The sequence below is a fragment of the Alosa alosa genome, chromosome 2 (assembly GCF_017589495.1).
Source record: "Alosa alosa isolate M-15738 ecotype Scorff River chromosome 2, AALO_Geno_1.1, whole genome shotgun sequence".
Taxonomy (NCBI): domain Eukaryota; kingdom Metazoa; phylum Chordata; class Actinopteri; order Clupeiformes; family Clupeidae; genus Alosa; species Alosa alosa.
This window is the reverse complement of record NC_063190.1, coordinates 37,155,095-37,175,182: the sequence shown is the minus strand read 5'-3', so window position 1 is coordinate 37,175,182 and position 20,088 is coordinate 37,155,095. Positions and strand designations below refer to the sequence as shown.

The window sequence follows — 20,088 nt, the reverse complement described above, 5'->3', positions numbered from 1 at the left end:
AGATTCATACCTGATAAGGCCCAGACGTGTAAGAAGGGTACTATTCTATTCTACAGTGAGATTGCCAGTGAGATTCTATAAAATAAGCTATCGTCTTGGCTATTTTAGATAAAGGAATCAACCACTTTTTCACCCCCTTTGCGTTAACTGAAGTGGAGCCTGCGTCTGTGCTCAGAGCTAACACCAATGACCTGGCCCCCACTGAGCACAGAGCACAAAACCTATTCTATTCTATTCTATTCTATTCTATTCTATAGTGGGATTGCCAGGGAGGTTCTATAAATAAGCTATCGTCTCGGCCCCTTTAGATAAAGGAATCGTAATAATGTTCTATAAATAAGCTATCGTCTCGGCCCCTTTAGATAAAGGAATCGTAATAATGTTCTATAAAATAAGCTATCGTCTCTTGGCTCCTTAAGATAAAGGAATCGTAGTGAGGTTCTATAAATAAGCTATCGTCCTGGCCCCTTTAGATAAAGGAATCGTAGTGAGGTTCTATAAATAAGCTATCGTCCTGGCCCCTTTAGATAAAGGAATCGTAGTGAGGTTCTATAAATAAGCTATCGTCCTGGCCCCTTTAGATAAAGGAAGCGCAGTGGGATTGCCAGGGAGGTGATTCACATGTCACATCTTTTCTCCGCTGAAGCAAAATGCCTATTTGAAAATATGATTAAAAAGAGACTCAGACACAATGTAATTGATATAAAAACACCGCTCAAAATCTTTGACAAAGAGAAAAACTGAAACGATTCAAATAAAAAGATATTTACATGTTCAAAGTGCCAAACAGACAGCACACATGGCCGTCACTGTCACCATGCACTAAGTGATTGTCAATGTCAACATATTCTGAGGTTAGGCTTTGGGGGAAATATGGTCCCGTGTCATAACGGTGTCCGTGGCAACAGTGGCTTCATCTCCTCATTAGGAACAAGAGTCCAGCTGCAGGGGCAGTTCATATAAACTAGGGTAAAGGGTTTGGCCTACACTACACCTTCTCAGGACGTACACGTCAAAATCAACATGTACTTCACCATGTGGTAACAGTACTCCTCCACCACCTCCTCCTCCTCCTCCTCCTCCTCCTCCTCCACCACCACCACAACCCCCATCCCCAACAGTAGCTTCTTCACCATGTGGTAACAGTCCTCCTCCTCCTCCACCACAACAGTAGCTTAGTGCACACAGGGAATGTACGTTTAAAAACATCAATGTCCAGCTCCCGCACATAGTCCTGCAGGGAATGTACGTTTAAAAACATCAATGTCCAGTGTCCAGCTCTCGCATGTAGTCCTGCAAGGCCTGAAGTCGAGCGTCAATCTCCGATAGGTCTGCCCCGGTGTCAATGGATGTTTCTGACACACAGAGAGACAGACAGACACACACACACACAGCAGGATAAACACTCTGCACTGCATCTGTATCTGCATCATTACACAACGATGAGCAATTCAATGCAAATGTCTATTTCATTTAGCAGCTTCTCTCTCTCTGCAGCGCGCGCACACACACACACACCTTCTCTCTCTCTGCAGCATAAACACATAAAACACACACACACACACACACACACACACACACATACACACACACACCACTGCATCATTACAGGAGGACAGCGATGCAAATGTCTATTTTAGGCTGTCCCTGCGGCCTATATTGCACCTTGATGGGCATCATTTACATTTTATTTCAGATTCAAAATCAAATGACGAGAGTTATGGATGTGATGGAACACTTGCATGGAGTTACACATTTGAGGCCAATAAGATGATAAAACAAATAAACAGGTAAATATAAATATAAAATAAATAAAATCATGCAAAACCTCGGTCATTCATCCTCATCCTCCGGGTTGGTGTGCTACACATGGGCTTCTTGGTCAGATGTCTGCCTCTCGTCTGTGAAGAGATGGAGCAACACATGACCTCCTAGACAATGATCAGTGGACTCAACAAAGTCTTCAGGTCAATAGTTTCTGTACTGGTCAAGTGCCAACAGGAAGCCAGGTCCAAATCCAAGCCCAGGACATTCCCCATCCCTCCCCAAGTCTCGCTCTCCCATTCCTTTCCTGTCACTTCCTGTTCCTTCACTAGATATCAAAATAAAGGCAGCCCTCTGATTAAATAAATAAATAAATAAGACGAAAAGAACAGTGCTCTCTACTTACCGAGGAGGGACCGTTGTAGATGACTTTTCTCCCACTGAAAGAACAGACCATAATAGCACACGTATGAAACATGAAGTTCACCCTGATCACACGTATGACACATGAAGTTCACCCTGATCACACGCATGACACATGACTGATATGCGGTTTTAAACACAAGTTCACCCTGATCACACGTATGACATGACTGATATGCGGTTTTAACACAAGTTCACCCTGATCACACGTATGACACATGACTGATATGCGGTTTTAACACAAGTTCACCCTGATCACTCAGAGCAGACAGAGCAAAAGCGATGACCGTGAAAAGCACGACTGCATGGCAGCACAGCCTGCAGTTGCCTTCTGTTCCCGAGACATGGAGCCAAAACGCATCAAAATGAGCACTGCCATATGCTCCCACTGGGGGAGACAGAGCAAGCGTGAGGAGCAGAGGGCTAAGGGCAGGCTGCTCAGGACTGGCCTAGATCTGCTTAAAGCTGCTCAGTTCCTTCTAGTCGCTTCACTTGTGAAATGAAATGACCTTATGGTGTCCATGCTATTTACGTTCATCATGCAAAACATAAACATATTATTATTGTTTTATTTTTTAATTATATAGTGGTACAGAAATGGTCTATAAATAAAATGTTTTGAGTTAGGTTGAAATGTATTTGTTTTTATGGCAGACAAATCTAACCCCTGGACAACTCGTGTTTCTCTCATGCCGTGTAGAAAGAAACAGAATGCAGGGAGAAGGAGGAGGAGGGAGAGAAAGAAAGAAAGAAAGGAAGGAAGGAAGGAAGGAAGAGATCTCAGCAACTCTGAGCACATTCCTGCAGTAGAGATGTCCGCTGAGGGGCACTGACCGTGATGCCAGGGGTTTGGCCAGCTCGTCCAGCTCGGTGATGGAGCTCCCTGAGGACCGCTGGCTCCTGCGGCTCTCCACCGAGAGGCTGCGGCCCCGCCCACCACTGCCCGTTCGCACCAGCTGGACGCCGAGCTCCCGCGAGCGAGAGCGTCCACGCTCCACCAGCGACGGAGACGCCAGCATGTCCCGCCGGACCTTACGCTGACTGGACACACACGGCACAAAATGGTGCTCAGGGCAGTAGGGGCAGTAAACAGTAGAGTCAGTCCACAGTAAGGGCTTCATCAACTGGACAACTATTAACAAAACAACAGTTTGTACTGTATGCCGCTAGTTGTGGCTAAAATGGCTAAAGGCTGAGTCAGTGCACTTATAACGCTTAGCATGTGGTTTACTGACTTCTGCAATGCCCTGGTCCCACAAAATACAGGAGAGAGAGAACGGTCACTCCACCCGGTCTCAGATCCGACCACAACTCTGACCACAGCATCAGACACCCTGGCTAGTTGGAATGAGCGCCAGGAGACAGATCCAGTGGATCCATTACTAGTCGTTTCATCACTAGTAACAACAAACATAAGCGCCTCACACTAGGCTTCTTCACGGTGTCCTTTAGCTGCAGTGAGCAACAAAAGATGAACTTACTTTTTGAGCTCTGCCTCTCTCTGCCGACGCTGTCGCTCCTGGATGAACGCAGTCGGATCGAACCTGGGAGTCCTTGATCCTGAGGAGGAGAGGATCAAACACAGCTGAGCAGCCATTTCTATTCTGCCCAGCCAGGCTGATGCCATCACACTTACTACTTAGTCACAAGACTCACCTGGACTGGACTAGTCTTTAACAGTTTCAATTATGTTTGTTTATGTTATGTAAAGCTTATATCCTCCAGTAGGGTCCTGTATTACATTTACATGTCAAAGACATTTTTACAAAAAAAAAACTGCAGAAGTATAAACACGATTAAATGTAAGAATGTCAGAAATGAAGTGCTGGATGACCTGTGGGAGAAGGGGAGGGTCGAGCGATGTAGGAGCGTGGGCCTGTGGAATCGGCTCTCCTGCCCCTCTCCTCCGACTTTCGACCCCTGTCGTCAATGCGCTCACGGGATCCGGAGCGAGCCCTGGCGATCATGCGGCTCACGCGGCGCTCCCTGGAGGAGGAGCGCCGAAGCTCCGCGTCGCCCCGCGAGCCGCCGCAGCCGCCGGACAGAGGGGTCGCCCTCCTGTGGACAACACCACGGAAACGACTACAGCAAACATACACTAAAACGGTAAACATACACTAAAACGGTAAACATACAACACAAAAACGGTAAACATACACTAAAACGGTAAACATACACTAAAAGCTAACACCACACAACAATTTGGTACTTTTATATAAATAACTAAGCCTATAATCAAGAGATCGATAACTAGGCCTATAATGAAGAGCTGTCACATACAGTTAGAGTGAAATATGAGACTAGTGAACTCCACTGACTGCAAAAGAGAATATTGTATATCGTATGGAGCCTTACGTCCTCTAGCTAAACTAACTCCTGTATCTGTATTGAACCTTAAAACCTGTAGCTAAACAGTTCGGTACGAATATGTGTACCCGTCAGGACAGAGGAACTCCCCTCTAGCGTCTAGCCACTCTGGCTGTCAACTAGCACACTCATCAACTAGCACACTTCCATAAGCGCTCTGCTGCTGGCCAAGCCTCTTGACTGCTGAGGTCTCTTTCTGGTTTAAGACCAAGCCTCTTGACTGCTGAGGTCTCTTTCTGGTTTAAGACCAAGCCTCTTGACTGCTGAGGTCTCTTTCTGGTTTAAGACCAAGCCTCTTGACTGCTGAGGTCTCGGCTCAAGTCTATCTACATTTAAAGGGCTATATGGAAGGTCATGGACAGAGCTTTAATGTAACCATAACATCTGAACACAGCTCGGGATATTCCGGTTGCATGATGACCCCACTACAAGCCATGCGCTGCATAAAGCAGACAATCCTCCTCGCACACACACTGGCAGAGCAAGATTATATAAGACCTGCTGGCCTACTTTTACATATCCAAAGAGATGGATCTGCGCAAGTTATGTCATCTGATTTGAAGTCACAGTGGCAGGAGCAGTAGAACAGCAACACACACACAACCACTCTGATGCAGAGCCCACACACACACGACCACTCTGATGCAGAGCCCACACACACACACACACACACACACACACAAGACCACTCTGATGCAGAGCCCACACACACACACACACACCAGCACGGCACAGCACAGAGCCCACACACACACACACACACACACACAACCACTCTGATGCAGAGCCCACACACACTCTGATGCAGAACCCACACACACGACCACTCTGATGCAGAGCCCACACACACGACCACTCTAGTGCAGAACCCACACACACGACCACTCTAGTGCAGAGCCCACACACACACACACGACCACTCTGATGCAGAGCCCACACACACACACACGACCACTCTGATGCAGAGCCCACACACACACACGACCAGTGTGGTGCAGAACCCACACACACGACTAGTCTGGTGCAGAGCCCACACACACACACACACATACACACACACACACACACACACACAACCAGTGTGTCAGGTCCAGAGCCCACGCCAGGGTCTTAAAGAGGATAGAGTGGCGTGACTCAAAGCTGATTAAGAGCACAGGTGCCATTTCCCACCAGGGCTAGAGTGTGTGTGTGTGTGTGTGTGGAGCACGCGTGCCATTTCCCAGGGCTAAGGAGCTGCTCATCTCCACTGAGGAGCTTGTGCTTCGCTTGTTTCCTTGTTTATTTATTTATGTCTTTATTTACCAGCAGGATAACACAGAACTTACTGCCAGGCCAATTTTCCATTTCCCCTGCGTTGGGCCAGGGACAAACCTGTCAGGATCGGATCCAAATGGTGTTTGTGTGTGTGTGTGTGTGTGTGTGTCCGTTAACATTGCGAGATAAGCCATTTGGCCTTGGAGGACGTCTGCGCAGCCATTTTCAAATATTTTTGTGAACAGAAGAACATCTTGATCTTAAAATCTGAACCTCTACATGACATGCCCTTCAGCAGGAAACAAAGTGAACTGTTTGGGTTGACCACCACTTACAACATGCAACCACACGGCAACATGGGGCTGCGGCAATCAGCTTTGATTTGATTTGAGCTCTGCCTCACACCCATATCTACTGACTCGTCCCACCAAAGAGTTTGTTTATTTGTTTCCCCAACTAGCGCAGTAAAGTGCAGACAAACCAGCACAAGAAGGCAATGCACTCTGTGTAGGCTGAGCTCCGCTCTGCTTAGGTTAAACTGGGTTAAAACGGAGGACCATTCACAAGTGCATTTTGGGCTGTACAGATTCAATACAGATCTTGTTAGAATGGTGAAATACATCCACACAGCTGACATTATTTTGAGGAAGAGGTAACCAACCAAGCTCAAGTAGCGTGTAGCCAGACGGGCCTTACGTAGTTGGGAAATTGGGGCTTCCCTACGAATAATAAAGTGCATCTCTACTATTTAATTAGAGATATTATCCATGCTGCTCCTGGATGGGGAAATGTTGCTTGTCAAAAGCATCTTTCATCCAATTTTCACCAGAGTGAGTGAGACCTTTAGAATATTTTGTGACAGTGACCGGTCGCTCTGCTGACGAGGTGCACCGTGCCCGACACAAAAACAGTTTGGCGGGAGCCACGCACCATCAAAAGCACACACACACACACACACACAAGGGACAGAAGAGCAAGAGCAGTCGGCTCACACACACACACACACACAAGGGACAGAAGAGCAAGAGCAGTCGGTACTCACACACACACGGGACAGAAGAGCAAGAGGAGTCGGTACTCACACACACACGCACACACAAGGGACAGAAGAGCAAGAGCAGTCGGTACTCACACACACACACACACAAGGGACAGAAGAGCAAGAGGAGTCGGTACTCACACACACACACACACACACACACACACACACAGGGACAGAAGAGCAAGAGGAGTCGGTACTCACACACACACACACACAAAGGGACAGAAGAGCAAGAGGAGTCGGTACTCACACACACACACACACACACACACACACACACACACAAGGGACAGAAGAGCAAGAGGAGTCGGTACTCACACACACACAAGGGACAGAAGAGCAAGAGGAGTCGGTACTCACACACACACACACACACACAAGGGACAGAAGAGCAAGAGGAGTCGGTACTCACACGCACACAAGGGACAGAAGAGCAAGGAGTCGGTACTCACACACACACACACACACAGGGACAGAAGAGCAAGAGGAGTCGGTACTCACCCGGCCGCGCCAGTTAGCCCAGAAGAAACCAGTTCACACACACACACACAAGGGACAGAAGAGCAAGAGCGGTACTCACACACACACAGTGCAAGGGACTCTGAGCCCAGTCGGGTTCACACACACTTCGTGGACAGAAAAAGAGGATTATTACATATAAAAAAAATGCAAAATCTTAAAAACACTCACTGGAGGGACAGAAGAGAGCAAGAGGGAGTCGGTATCACACACACACCTACTACTACTGCTACTACTACTACTACTACTACTACTACTACTACTACTACTACTACTATACTACTAGAAGAGCAAAGAGAATTCGGTGCTCACACACACTGCGCACACACAAGGGACAGAAGAGCAAGAGGAGTCGGTACTCACACACACACACACACACAAGGGACAGAAGAGCAAGAGCAGTCGGTACTCACACACACACACACACACAGGGACAGAAGAGCAAGAGCAGTCGGTACTCACACACACACTGGGACAGAAGAGCAAGAGGAACTCACACACACACACACAAGGGACAAGGAAAGAGCAAGAGCAGTCGGTGCTCACACACACACACACACAATAAGGGACAGAAGAGCAAGAGGAGTCGGTACTCACACACACACACACACACACACACACACACACAAGGGACAGAAGAGCAAGAGGAGTCGGTACTCACACACACACACACACACACAAGGGACAGAAGAGCAAGAGGAGCCGGCACACACACACACACACACACACACACACACACACACACAAGAGACAGAAGAGCAAGAGGAGTCGGTACACACACACACACACAAGGGACAGAAGAGCAAGAGGAGTCGGTACTCACACACACACACACACACAAGGGACAGAAGACACAAGAGGAAGGGCTCACACACACACACACACACACACACAAGGGACAGAAGAGCAAGAGGAGTCGGCACTCACACACACACACAAGGGACAGAAGAGCAAGAGGAGTCGGTACTCACACACACACACACACACACAACACACACACACACACAAGGGACAGAAGAGAAGACAGTGATTTACTCACCACACACACACAAAGGGACAGAAGAGCAAGAGGTTCGGTACTCACACACACACACAAGGGACAGAAGAAAAAGGAGTGGGTGCTCACACACACACAAAGGGACAGAAGAGCAAGAGGAGTCGGTGCACTCACCACCACAAGACAGAGAGAATCTACGACCAGTACCACATGAAATCCCAGACTTTTTACCACTATCATAGTATAGCTAGAGCCACTAGTTCTTCTAGCTAAAAAGATTATTAATATAAAAAAATGAAATCTTAAAATACTCTTACTACTATGAATTGTACTAATACCACTAGGATGGACTACTACTACTACTACTACTACTACTACTACTACTACTACTACTACTACTACTACTACTACTACTACTACTACTACTACTACTGCTACTACTGCTGCTGCTACTACTACTTGTACTAATTACTGCTAGCACTTTATCGATATACTAAACCGATAATTTTATTTGCATTTTGCAACAATCGATTCTTTTTTAATCAATTAATTTAGCACTTTATTTGATTAATCGGATAAATTTGCATTTTTAAACAACCAAAACAAATAATGCATAACAAAAATGACATTTTAAAATGATCTATTTTATTCTAACTCAACATTTGGCTCCAAAACTAAGCCCATTTATTGCAATTTACCCATTTAGTGTTTATAAGTGCCAGTGCCAACAATTAAATAATGTTCAAAATGCTCTCTATAAAATTGCAGCCTCTTGTGCATGACTTAGCTGGGCGAACAAAGCTGTCCATACTATGTGCTGGGAGGGAGAAGAGGGAAAGCAATTTAACATGCACAACGAGTTTTATGCTGTAATCTAGACCTGACATCAAAGGAAATATGTCTGTTTTATATAGATTTCTACACCTGCAGCATTTGGCATTAGGCTACTAACAAATAATTTTACCATTAGGCTACTAAAAAATAATTTCTGGGGTGAGCCTATTTGCTATGGTAACCTAGCAACCTGTGTGTGTGTGTGTGTGTGTGTGTGTGTACACGCTAGCTGTGTGTGAGGAAAGATGAGGGCGCATGCATGTGTATAAGAAGGGTTTCTTTTTTAGGCATACTGTCTTGCAATTGAACGTGAATAAGTTTACTACTTAAAAACACCAAAGCTAAACATTGATTATATCACAACATCGCTACAAATACAGTTTGTGATTAAAATCAGCCAACATCAATGTAGGCTGGCTACGTAGATAGATAAAACCAACCAACACAAGTTTCGAAAACTAAAATAGGGAATCGAATTTAACCAAATATGTACACTATTAATTTTAAACGAATTAAACAAATAAAAAATCTAGATGTAACAAAACTCACAAACAAGCAGAAAAATAACAAAAGAATTCGAAGTGCAGTAAGCATTGCGAAAAGCTAAAAAAGAAAATTCCCACCAATTTTACGCACCGGAAACAGCGGTTTCAATCGGCTGCTGTGCTGCTGGTGTTTTGCCAAAAAATTGAGGACAACGCGATCATGTGCGACCTGTGCGACATGAGAGAGACGAGTGATAGGCCCTAATAACTTGAGGAGTTCGATATGGAAGCACTTCGGGGTTTGGGTATATCAAACTATGGAGAAGGACAAAGCGGTATGCAAACTGTGCAGTCGTGAGTTCTCACGTGGCGGAAATTTGTTTGACATTTCTAATTGTAAACGCAGCCACGTTGAAGCCTGCAGTAATGTTTTTCACTGATATTATGACAGTCCACTCTGCTTATTGTTTTTCGAGAATGTTGCACTCCTGTTTGTCATTGTGCACGAAACTTCACGCCAAGAAATCATCAGAAATATTGCTGGCCTGTGCGTCTTCAAGTGCCCCCTTTACGTTCGTCCTAATGCCTAGTTGTTCGTGGATTGGCCTATATTTGGCGTTGAAAATTTAAACGTCTTTTGACATGAAAAATCGATTTTACAATCGATTCAATGAACAATTATGTCTCAAGAATCAAACAGGATTTTTTCACAAAAGTGACAGCCCTACTTCGAGGCAGGGTTTTTGCCTTGAGTAATTTTTGTAATAGAGTTATTCGAGTAACTCGATGAATCGTTTCAGCCCTAGTGTGTGTGTGTGTGTGCACGTGTGATCTGACCCATTCGTATATAAAGTGTGTGTGTGTGTGTGTGTGCACGTGTGATCTGACCCGTTCGTATATAAAGTGTGTGTGTGTGATCTGACCCGTTCGTATATAAAGTGTGTGTGTGTGTGTGTGTGATCTGACTCGTTCGTATATAAAAGTGTGTGTGTGTGATCTGACCTGTGCGTATATAAAGTGTGTGTGTGTGAGTGATCTGACCTGTGCGTATATAAAGTGTGTGTGTGTGTGTGTGAGTGTGCGAGTGTGTGTGATCTGACCTGTTCCATGAGGACGCGCTGCTCCTGACCTCTCTTGCTGGCGGAGCGCTGGCTCTTGGCTCTTTCTCGGAGCAGCTGTTCCTCCAGGCTCCGCACTGCGTCCCGCAGCCCTATGGCCGCCCCTGGGGTGGCCCCCGCCCCCGCCCCCTGCAGACGCTCCAGAGCCTTGGCCAGGGCCTCCTTCTCCTCTCTGACCAGAGCCAGTCTAAGAGAAAAGGTAACAACAAACATGCGTCTGTCAATAAGTGTAAGTATATACATTTGGTCTCTGCATTTATCCCAATCTGTGAATTAGTGAAACACACAGAGCACACAGTGAACACACAGTGAGGTGAAGCACACACTAATCCCGGCGCAGTGAGCTGCCTGCTACAACAGCGGCGCTCTGGGAGCAGTGAGGGGTTAGGTGCTCAAGGGCACTTCAGCCATTCCTACTGGTCGGGGTTCGAACCGGCAACCCTCCAGTTACAAGTCCGAGGCGCTAACCAGTAGGCCACGGCTGCCCCAATGGCATCTTCAGCAATGTTCAAATCCACGCCTAACCATCACACGATAACCAATCATGCGTATGTCAATCGCACCTTCAGCAATGTTTCATTGAAATCCACGCCTGACCGTCACACAACGAACACAAGGACTTCCCTCTATTCATAGCTGCACTATTACATCTAATGACATACATATTATCCATCTGAAAATGAGAGTATTTACAACTTCCATAACTGGTTGATTAAGAAGTACAACTTAACAAGGATGCTGAAGTAGTCCATCCAAAACTCTATGAAATGGAAGGCAGAATCTTTATCACTTGAACATACTCGGCTCTTAGTCGGCGAGTCTCATAATCTGATGGTCTGGTGTCTCCTCTGTGAGAAAGAGCGCTTAGTTCAGCCCGCAACGCTCGGATCTCTTTCTGAAGGGCCGCTGGGTCGGGCTTCCCCATATATGGCAGGGGTAATGGATAGTGTATCCTGAACACAGAAAAAACAGGTTATGGGTAACAGAACCTGAACTGAGAAAACACAGGTGATATCAGTATTTAGAAATTAAGTTTAGCTATAATACACCCGAGATGGACATCTTTGAGACAAATTTACACCTCGAGGATGAAGTAGCGTTTGGCACTCACCTGTCGAACTCCACAGTGTAGATGAGGATGAGCTAGCGTTTGGCACTCACCTGTCGAACTCCACAATGTAGATGAGGATGAGGTAGCATTTGGCACTCACCTGTCGAACTCCACAGTGTAGATGAGGATGAGCTAGTGTTTGGCACTCAGAACACTCACCTGTCGAACTCCACAGTGTAGATGAGGATGAGGTAGCGTTTGGCACTCAGGGCGGGCGACTGCTGCTGGCCCCGGGGGCGTCCCACAACGCCGGCCTTCCGGTTACGGAGCAGCTCCAGGTCAGCATAGGTCAGGAGGTCCAGCGCCACCGCCTCACTTCTCTGAAGGAAACACAGTTTGGGTTTTAATCAGAACTTTGACCAATAACCACAGAACCCAATGAGGACTAGAAGCAGTAGCGGGACTGTGTACATTCATTCATATGTGTCAAAATATGTACCGTACAGAGTCATGTAAATCATTGGCGGAGCGAGGGGGTGGCTTCGGGGGCTCAAGCCCCGAATCTTTTTTCAAAAGCCCCGAATCTTTTTTTGTATGTGTTTTCAATTTCCAACGATTCTAATTTCTAATTTAAATTTCCCTTGGTTTCTCTATAAATGTTACAAAATGTAGGCTACTATTACTGAGCAAATAGGCTATCCCTTATTTTCAAAGCCCAATATTGACAGATAATCTGATTTCCCACACGATGAGTTTAGGCAATGGCACAGCCGAGATGTAGCGGTTTACAGTCAGTTTAAACAGCAAGCGGTAAGAAAAACTATTGTCAAGACATTAGGCAATTAGGCTACTGTACCCCGGAATACAAAAATAAACTTCAAAAAGACAGAAAGTTTGTTGTACTGTATTTATAGAGTCTCAATGACCGAATCAGTAGATTTACCTGTTGTCAGTTGAGTTCGTTCAATTAATTTATTGTAGGCTTGTAGACGAGACAAATATGAAACGGAGATGTAACGTGGCTACCGGCAGGATTTTGAATTTGCATGTTTCATGCATTTTAGGGCAAACAATACCATGAGATTGATGTGTTCTATTTGAGGAACGTAATCAATTGCAGACGTGCACAGACAGCTCAGACACAGCGCATAGGCCTAGGTTAGGCTACTTTCACTTTCTAGAGTGCGCATTAATTACGTAAAAGATGCTTCATAGTACCAAAACAACGATCAAACATGATCAAATGTATCATGACGTGTTGTCACAAAGACTTACTCCAATTAGAAAATCGAAACCAAAATCATGTAAGTGTAAGTGTTCTCTCATTGACGCCTGTAAGGCCTATAAGGAAAATGCGACTTCAGTTTGTACAATTTATATGCATCCCACCCCTCCCCAACTGAATTAGTCCCCCTATGTGAAGCACTGAAGGGGAGAATTCCCCCATTTTGAAAAATTAGCTTTAAGCCCTGAATTATTGTGTTCCATTGAACATTATAACAAGTGGGTTCACAATGTGTGGGGCTGTGCTAAACCTGGCCATAAGGCTACTTTTGCCAGAGTTCAAAGTAAACATGTATTGAGACAAGGTAGCATCCCATCAGGGTTATCACAGCATAGTATACTAACCTATAATATACAAACCATAACTCATAAAAAACGCTTAATTAACTAAGTGCCTGCTGATCAGACAGGCTATGCCTATAGACCCCTTTTGAAAGACCCAAGTCAGATATACCTTGAGTCTCACATTTTTAAAGTCTCAATGTGTCCATTAGTTTACACAGAATTCACTAGAAGTCATTATTTAAGGGGTTATTTTTCAAAATGTTCTGCCGGGGGTGCATGCCCCCGGACCCCCTAGCTTTCCTGTGTGTGACACTGGGCTAAGCCCCCAATGTTTCAAATGTCTGGCTCCACCCCTGATGTAAATCAGTCTGTCAGTGTCTATCTCCTTCTAAACCAACCTTGCTGACTGCAGATTCCAGCATGCTACAGAAGATGGGAAACTGTTTGAAATTGCCCGTCTTGCGCGTGAGGTCCTCAATATCTGATAATGAGAGAAAAACCCATTTTGCACATCACAATGTGCACAAGGAATGGCACTGGGTCAAAAAAGAATCCGGCAACGTTAGAAAATGTATATATCCTCACACCAATGAATAATTTACCAAGCACTATTCGTAAGAGTCAGAAAGGCCTAAATTTGAAAGTGCCCCATGCATGATCAGTAGCCGTAAGGTTTTGTATTAATTTATTGAACGGTCCTCACTTACAGGCAGGATCAAACTCCCCTCGCCACTGGTCAGCTGTCATAACGTCCGAAATCTCCACCGTCAGCAAGCCTTCCTCCAGCTCCGTCTTTATGGAGAATTCCACTCCGCGAAATTTCATCTCTTCCTGCACGACAGTTCCCACTTCCATGGCTATTCCTGGGAACCGATAAGACAATAGTAACCTGACACAACCATAGACAGTAAAAGACAACGCCATTCTATTTCAGATGGCATCACTAAAGAGGGGTGACCCCAGTCATGAATATCCATTAAGTCAAAAAGTGAATACAAACTATCTAATGTTACATGTATGATGCACAAATGATTAAGATTTAACTCAAATACGTACGCTAAACAACCAGCTGTCGTTTGGCATAAAACGTTAAGAAAAGCAGAAGCAAGCTAACGGTTAACGTCAGGCATTTTGCGCTAAGATGCCTACAAGTGATCACACTATCTGTGAGCTCTTCACTACAGAGAATGAAGTGTGTACGATGCCCTCTACCGTGTTCAATGTCAACAACATTAGAAAACAAAACAGATAACATTAAACCTCAGATGTTAACTGGCTAGCAAGGTGCTCTCAATGATCCCAGGTCGGTAAGCTGTATGCATAACACAAATGACAACTTACAATCAGATACCCATATTGCAGTTACCATTGTCTTGGTTTGTAAACTAATTCCTACTTGTCCTGGGGTTTTATTTCATCAGCTCAAACGCTACAGCTAGCGATTTAACACATCAGCTAACGAGAACGTTAGCTAGCCATCCTAGCTGACCTAACGTTAAGCCAGTGTTGTGATGAGAGGATCTCAAACACAAACTGTTCAACAACGATAGTAGCAGCTATATGGATGATGCACGATTTGCCAACATCCCTAATATAATCAGCCAGATTATCTGTATCGCTCTCGATATAACGTTAATTTGCCCAGTCGCCATACGTACCTGATTAAGTGCAATGATGCGTATTAACCTCTGCTAACTGACTAACGTAACATTGAGTTTCTAGATGAAATAACTTTAACTGTTCAGTGTCGCTGTAATCTTGTGATAGGAAGCTAGCCTCTCAGTTGAAATGTAGTACGGTACGGAACGTGTGTTGCCCAGCTAACGTTAGCTAATTTTATAGCCAATACAACTTGATATCCTTTTCAAAATAAGTCATGTTACAGTCCTTTAAGGCAGAAAACATATCTCAGCGGCTGGCTATGACGGTTAACGTTAGCTAACTACACGATAGACAGCAGCGGTTCAATAACCGGGAATTTTAAAACTACCGCCCCCCAAAGAATGCCAAGTGAATACATTGGCCAGCCGTACCTCATTAGCGGTAATGCCATTGTCAGCTCTACCTGCCAATCTTTTAATAACGCCCACTGCTACAAAATTCCAAAAAGTCCAAATGTCCTGATTTTTGCAAGTCAGATTTTTTTAGTTTACCTTGCGGTGCAAAGGACGAAGCAATGGATGGTCACATTTGACCTTAAGTCAGTTTTAACCATAAACTATATAAAATAGGTTTTAACAGTTCAGGCAGGTCACCGCTTGTTGCCAAGGGACGCAGCTGGTTAGGGGAGCGTTCAAGAAAAACATGTTCTATTCATGCTGCTATTTGGTTCTATTTCATGGTCCTGCTCAGATTAGAACGGCTAAGAATGGAGCAGAATAATCATCATAATGTTCTACCTTCATTTGAGAGAAAATTAAACATTTTCTGATTGTTTCTATTCTGGTTGGGGATACTGAGGTAGAGCAAAGTTAACCTACAGATGATTTTGTGTTTTGAAACTGTAGCTTCTCCTTTGATATTCCTTTGAATGGTTGTAACATAGACTGTATAGAACGGGCTGTACCAAATATCCATAATAGCCAAGTAGCAAAATAGATGTATGTAATGTAATGAGGGAAAACGTTTTTAAGACCAGCATTATTTTATGAATAACACAGAACTGCGAATTCCCCATGTATTTTACAACCCTCACAGCGTAAATAAACTAGAAGAACAAAAACTCAATGTCCAGTGCGCTTAGCTCGAGTGACTGATGTTCAACTGTGTGATGAACTGTGAACGCAGCCACCTTGTCGACGGAAGTGACGAACACAAGACGGAAGTTTCGTTTCTCTTTTTTCCCGCGGTTTGACATCAGCTGAATATTCTCCGGATTCAGTGTTACAACTACTAGAGTTTTTGGACGCAGTGTGTCTTTCAGCTTTAGTAATATCGCCATACAACAACAACAACTGCAACATTTCCATTAAAACAGCTACGGACATTCTGCTTCACGGCTAGTATGATAAAGTGCTGAATATATTCAGGAACCATCTGTTTTAATCTAACATTAATAGTACGAATATGCCTCCTAAGAAGCGGACGCCACAGAACAAGGAAATAAAACAAAACGTCACCAGTTCAGATAATGTAAAGTCTCCAAGCAAGAATTCAGATGACTCTGTTGTGTCCACGCCTAAGTAAGTACTGTTTCACTCGTCTGACATAAGATCTTTGATGGATACTAGTAAGCCATGTTATGAATGTCCTGTCAAGGTCCCACCAGATTCTGTTTTTTACTTCAGCGCTCGCTAGCATGCTAGCATAGTTATGTAGCTCGCGGACGACTGTGGCAAGCTAAATAATCGTTCACGAAGTTAAACTTTATGGATAGATGCTCTGGTTTGAATGTATATATAAATATACCAACACCACAGAGAACTCCCTTGTCTGGCTTTTAAACGTTTCTCGTTGAGATGCAAAATATGCATTAGCGTTAACGTCACTGCGATAACGTTAGCTGTTATCCAGGCATTATTAAGAAGGCAAATGTGCCATTGCTAGCTTGCTACTAGCCAGCTATATTAACGACATTCAGTTGTATGTACTAGCTATCACGTTTGGCTGTCATATTGATCTTAATCTCTCTTAAATATTTTTTGTTAATTTTATGAAAGCTGTGTATGGTTTAGCTCGGTTTCACGTTTAAATACCCATACCCCCACCCCGTGCTTTAACGTCATGGTATGTTGTTTTTCCGTGGTGTATTCCTCCAGGCATAGAGACAAAGAAGTGGATTTCGTCAGCCTTTGCAAAGATCTCCAGGTGACAAATTCACTCTGTAACCACGCCTGGTCAATATGGAAGAAAGTTTCGGAATCCACGGAGAAAATGCCCGTATGTTTTGATCACTTCACAGCTTTAAGATTCATTAACATTGTAACCACTTACAGCTGTAGCAGTGTGTAAACGTCTAATGCTGTTTTACACTTGTAGGACACAAACAAAAAGATGTGGGCAGCCTGTCTGTTCGTGGCTGGAATAGACATGGATGTCTTGAGCCCCAACTTCACAGAAGTGCAGAAAGCTGCTGGCCTCAAGTAAGAACTACTTTTAACTTTTACATGTATGTCAGGTCAAGTAAACAAAATGTTATTGTCTTTCCTTCAGTTATAGTGACATTGACAGATGCACCATGGTGATGTGTTTTTAATGTGTCAGTTTCACAATATTAGACACTCAGCTGCAAGTGAATGGGTTAAAATGCGTTTTTGCCATTTGTAGCACTGTGGGTAGTGCATAAGGTCTGTTTAACCCTTAGAACCCTAAGCTGTTTTTAGGGCATTTTCACTACCTTTATTCATAAGGATTTATTCTGGTCATTGTAAGTACCACACACACATATTATATATTGTTTTTTTTCAGCAGAGTCTAGGCTATTCAGATCTGCCATCATTTCATGTATTAGTACTAGCATTGAGTTTATTTTGATTTTTAAAGAATTAAAATAGAAAAAGCGTATTATAAAAATTTCAACATGTATCTCACCACAGCAAGCTCATAGCTCTACATGCATTTCATGTGTGTGTAGGGCAGACTGTCCTGAATCGGGCAATATAATTGCCATGTTGGAGGGATACTCTGGGGCTGAGCAATTTACAGAAATATGTGGTGTGTAATTTACGGAAATAAATGCCATTTTTTATTTAGTGATGAAAAATGACCTTTCTGCGCTCCATAACTGATCTGACCTAATTTGACTCGATGTTGCGTGTTAGCCTGCGTGCCTATGGTGAATGCACTCATAATGATTCTCAACTTTTTACTGCATTGCTATGAACAAAGTAAAGGCAAAAAAGGTGTTTCTTTGTTGAACAAATTGGGATGCAATGTGAGCCTTGAATTGGATGCGATGCAGGAATTTGCTAGGATTTCAAAACCGGATTATGAACATGCTCTGCCATAGAGAAACACACGATAGCGTTGGATTATAAACATGCTTTACCACAAGAACAGACAAAAACGTGGGGTAAGCCATGGTACCAATGGATAGCCCTGTGTCCCCTCTTTCATCTGATATGCTTGCCATATCGATGTGATCACGGGTTCGCGAGTAATTCAAACGAGAGTAATGGGTGCGCAGGTGAACGCAGAGAAGTATAGACTGTAAATATGATGCAATTTAATTTCATGATTTTTTTTTTTAATTTTCATACTTGATTGTACAGACAAGTGTGTAGTCTCTTTTGAAAGCCCCACTTCTGCTCTCTCATGCAATAAAGGTTTCATCTCGCTACGATGAACAGTTCCGGAGCAATGTAACAGAGAAGAAAGGGTGTGTTTTTTTGACGCACTTTGCGTCAATTGGGTTCTAAGGGTTAAAGGACCATTGTAAGATTTTGTACTTGTACTGCTTTACTGCCATGAGATTGATATGGCTTGGTTTATAATTGTGAAATGTATTTTCCAATATTGTTTTTGTGTTTTGAAATGGCTGTTGTGTGTGTATGTTCATAATTGTGGAAATGGTCTGTATTCTTTCACACAAACTCGCACAAACTCGTTGTATCAGCGATAGCGGGGATACCTCACTTCTGTTGATGTTCAAACAAAAGAGAGCTAGTTTGCTACTCCCTCCCCTGCAATTGAAACTCCTAAACACGCATTTCGTCGGTTATTGGTTGAAACACTTTGTTTTGGGTCATTCCGTGTCAAATCACCCAGTGGCTGGCAGGTCACCCTCTCCCAAAAAATCTGACAAATGAGTCTTTTCCTTCCTCTATTCCTTTGTTCCTTGAATATGTTCCTTTATGACATTCATTTTCCAACTTCTTTCCCAGATCACATGGAGACAAAGCACTGATCTCCATCTTGATGCTTAAAGTTTCAAAGGGCTGTAGTTTTGCAACGATTAGTTATACAGATATACTATTTAAGATCTATGCATGGATTTGGTCTACAAACACCTGTGATTTTTTTTCAGATTTTTTCGAAGAGGGTCACCTGCCAAATTGTGCTGAAATTGGGTGATTTCACACGGAATGACCCTTTTGCCTTTGAGTGGTTGCCAACCTATGTTGGTAGCAATTGTTTTTGTGTACAGATCTCGGAGCCTAGGCTGCCTACAGAGACGCGTGTTTTTGACGGCCTGCTTATGGGGTAGGCAGCTAGCGTATCGTTAGGAAAGATTAGATGAATGTGATCATTTATGTTTGGGCCTTTTTTGGGCCTGAAATCGCTGATACAACCTTTAACCAAATCTCCGTTTAGACCAAAGATTGTGGCTGCAACTCGTCCACTTGAAATCAGCCCGTTGCTCCAACAGAGTGTTCTAAAGTTGAGTTGAAACCGTAGGGATGCAACAGCATCGTTTAGCCAGCTGGTTACTTGGCCATCAGTGAGCCAACCAGCCGTAGATAACTAGTGTAACGGATGCCAGCTAGCTTAGCTGTGCTTGTGGAACGTTGGTAAACCTCACTCCCCGACGCCTCAAGAGTGCTGCTGGCATGCGAGCTCAATTGTTAGCGCGCTCACCTCCTGGTCCAAGGTGCTGCTGTTCGTGGGTTCGAGTCTGGGCGTGTGCAGGGCTGAATCGCGCAGGTTCAACACAACGCAGGTTACACTAGCTAGAAGGCAGTGAAATTACTCAGTTTTCATGACATTGAGCATGCAGTTTTTGACTA

General features: G+C 44.1%; 2 protein-coding genes across 2 annotated transcripts in view; one reads left to right on the top strand and one right to left on the bottom strand.

Annotated features, from left to right (window-relative positions):
• Positions 1-1,111: 1,111 nt before the first annotated feature.
• On the bottom strand, positions 1,112-15,419 carry ccdc61 (coiled-coil domain containing 61). Its single transcript, XM_048230132.1, has 13 exons — positions 15,082-15,419; positions 14,131-14,286; positions 13,822-13,904; positions 12,074-12,234; positions 11,604-11,756; positions 10,727-10,990; positions 6,470-6,527; positions 4,022-4,304; positions 3,669-3,747; positions 3,022-3,228; positions 2,171-2,204; positions 1,829-1,901; positions 1,112-1,355 (listed from the first exon to the last, which is right to left on the bottom strand). Exons 2-13 carry the CDS (start codon positions 14,276-14,278, stop codon positions 1,261-1,263), a joined length of 1,638 nt encoding a protein of 545 aa, XP_048086089.1. The 5' UTR covers positions 14,279-14,286; positions 15,082-15,419; the 3' UTR covers positions 1,112-1,260.
• Positions 15,420-16,259: 840 nt separating this feature from the next.
• The window catches only part of rb1 (retinoblastoma 1), a 66,801-nt gene continuing 62,972 nt past the window's right edge, over positions 16,260-20,088 (top strand). Inside the window, exons 1-3 of the mRNA XM_048267818.1 lie at positions 16,260-16,605; positions 17,182-17,302; positions 17,402-17,505. Coding sequence (XP_048123775.1) covers positions 16,490-16,605; positions 17,182-17,302; positions 17,402-17,505 — 341 coding nt within the window. The 5' untranslated portion in view covers positions 16,260-16,489. The remainder of the gene's footprint in view (positions 16,606-17,181; positions 17,303-17,401; positions 17,506-20,088) is intronic.

Coding starts and splice junctions, on each gene's coding strand:
- ccdc61 (XM_048230132.1), bottom strand. CDS start 14,278: ATGGAAGTGGGAACTGTCGTGCAGGAAGAGATGAAATTTCGCGGAGTG. Junction 6,528..10,726: donor CACACTTTATATACGCACAG/GTCAGATCACTC, acceptor TATTATTCGTAG/GGAAGCCCCAATTTCCCAAC. Junction 3,229..3,668: donor AGAGAGGCAGAGCTCAAAAA/GTAAGTTCATCT, acceptor GTGTGTGTCCAG/TCAGCGTAAGGTCCGGCGGG.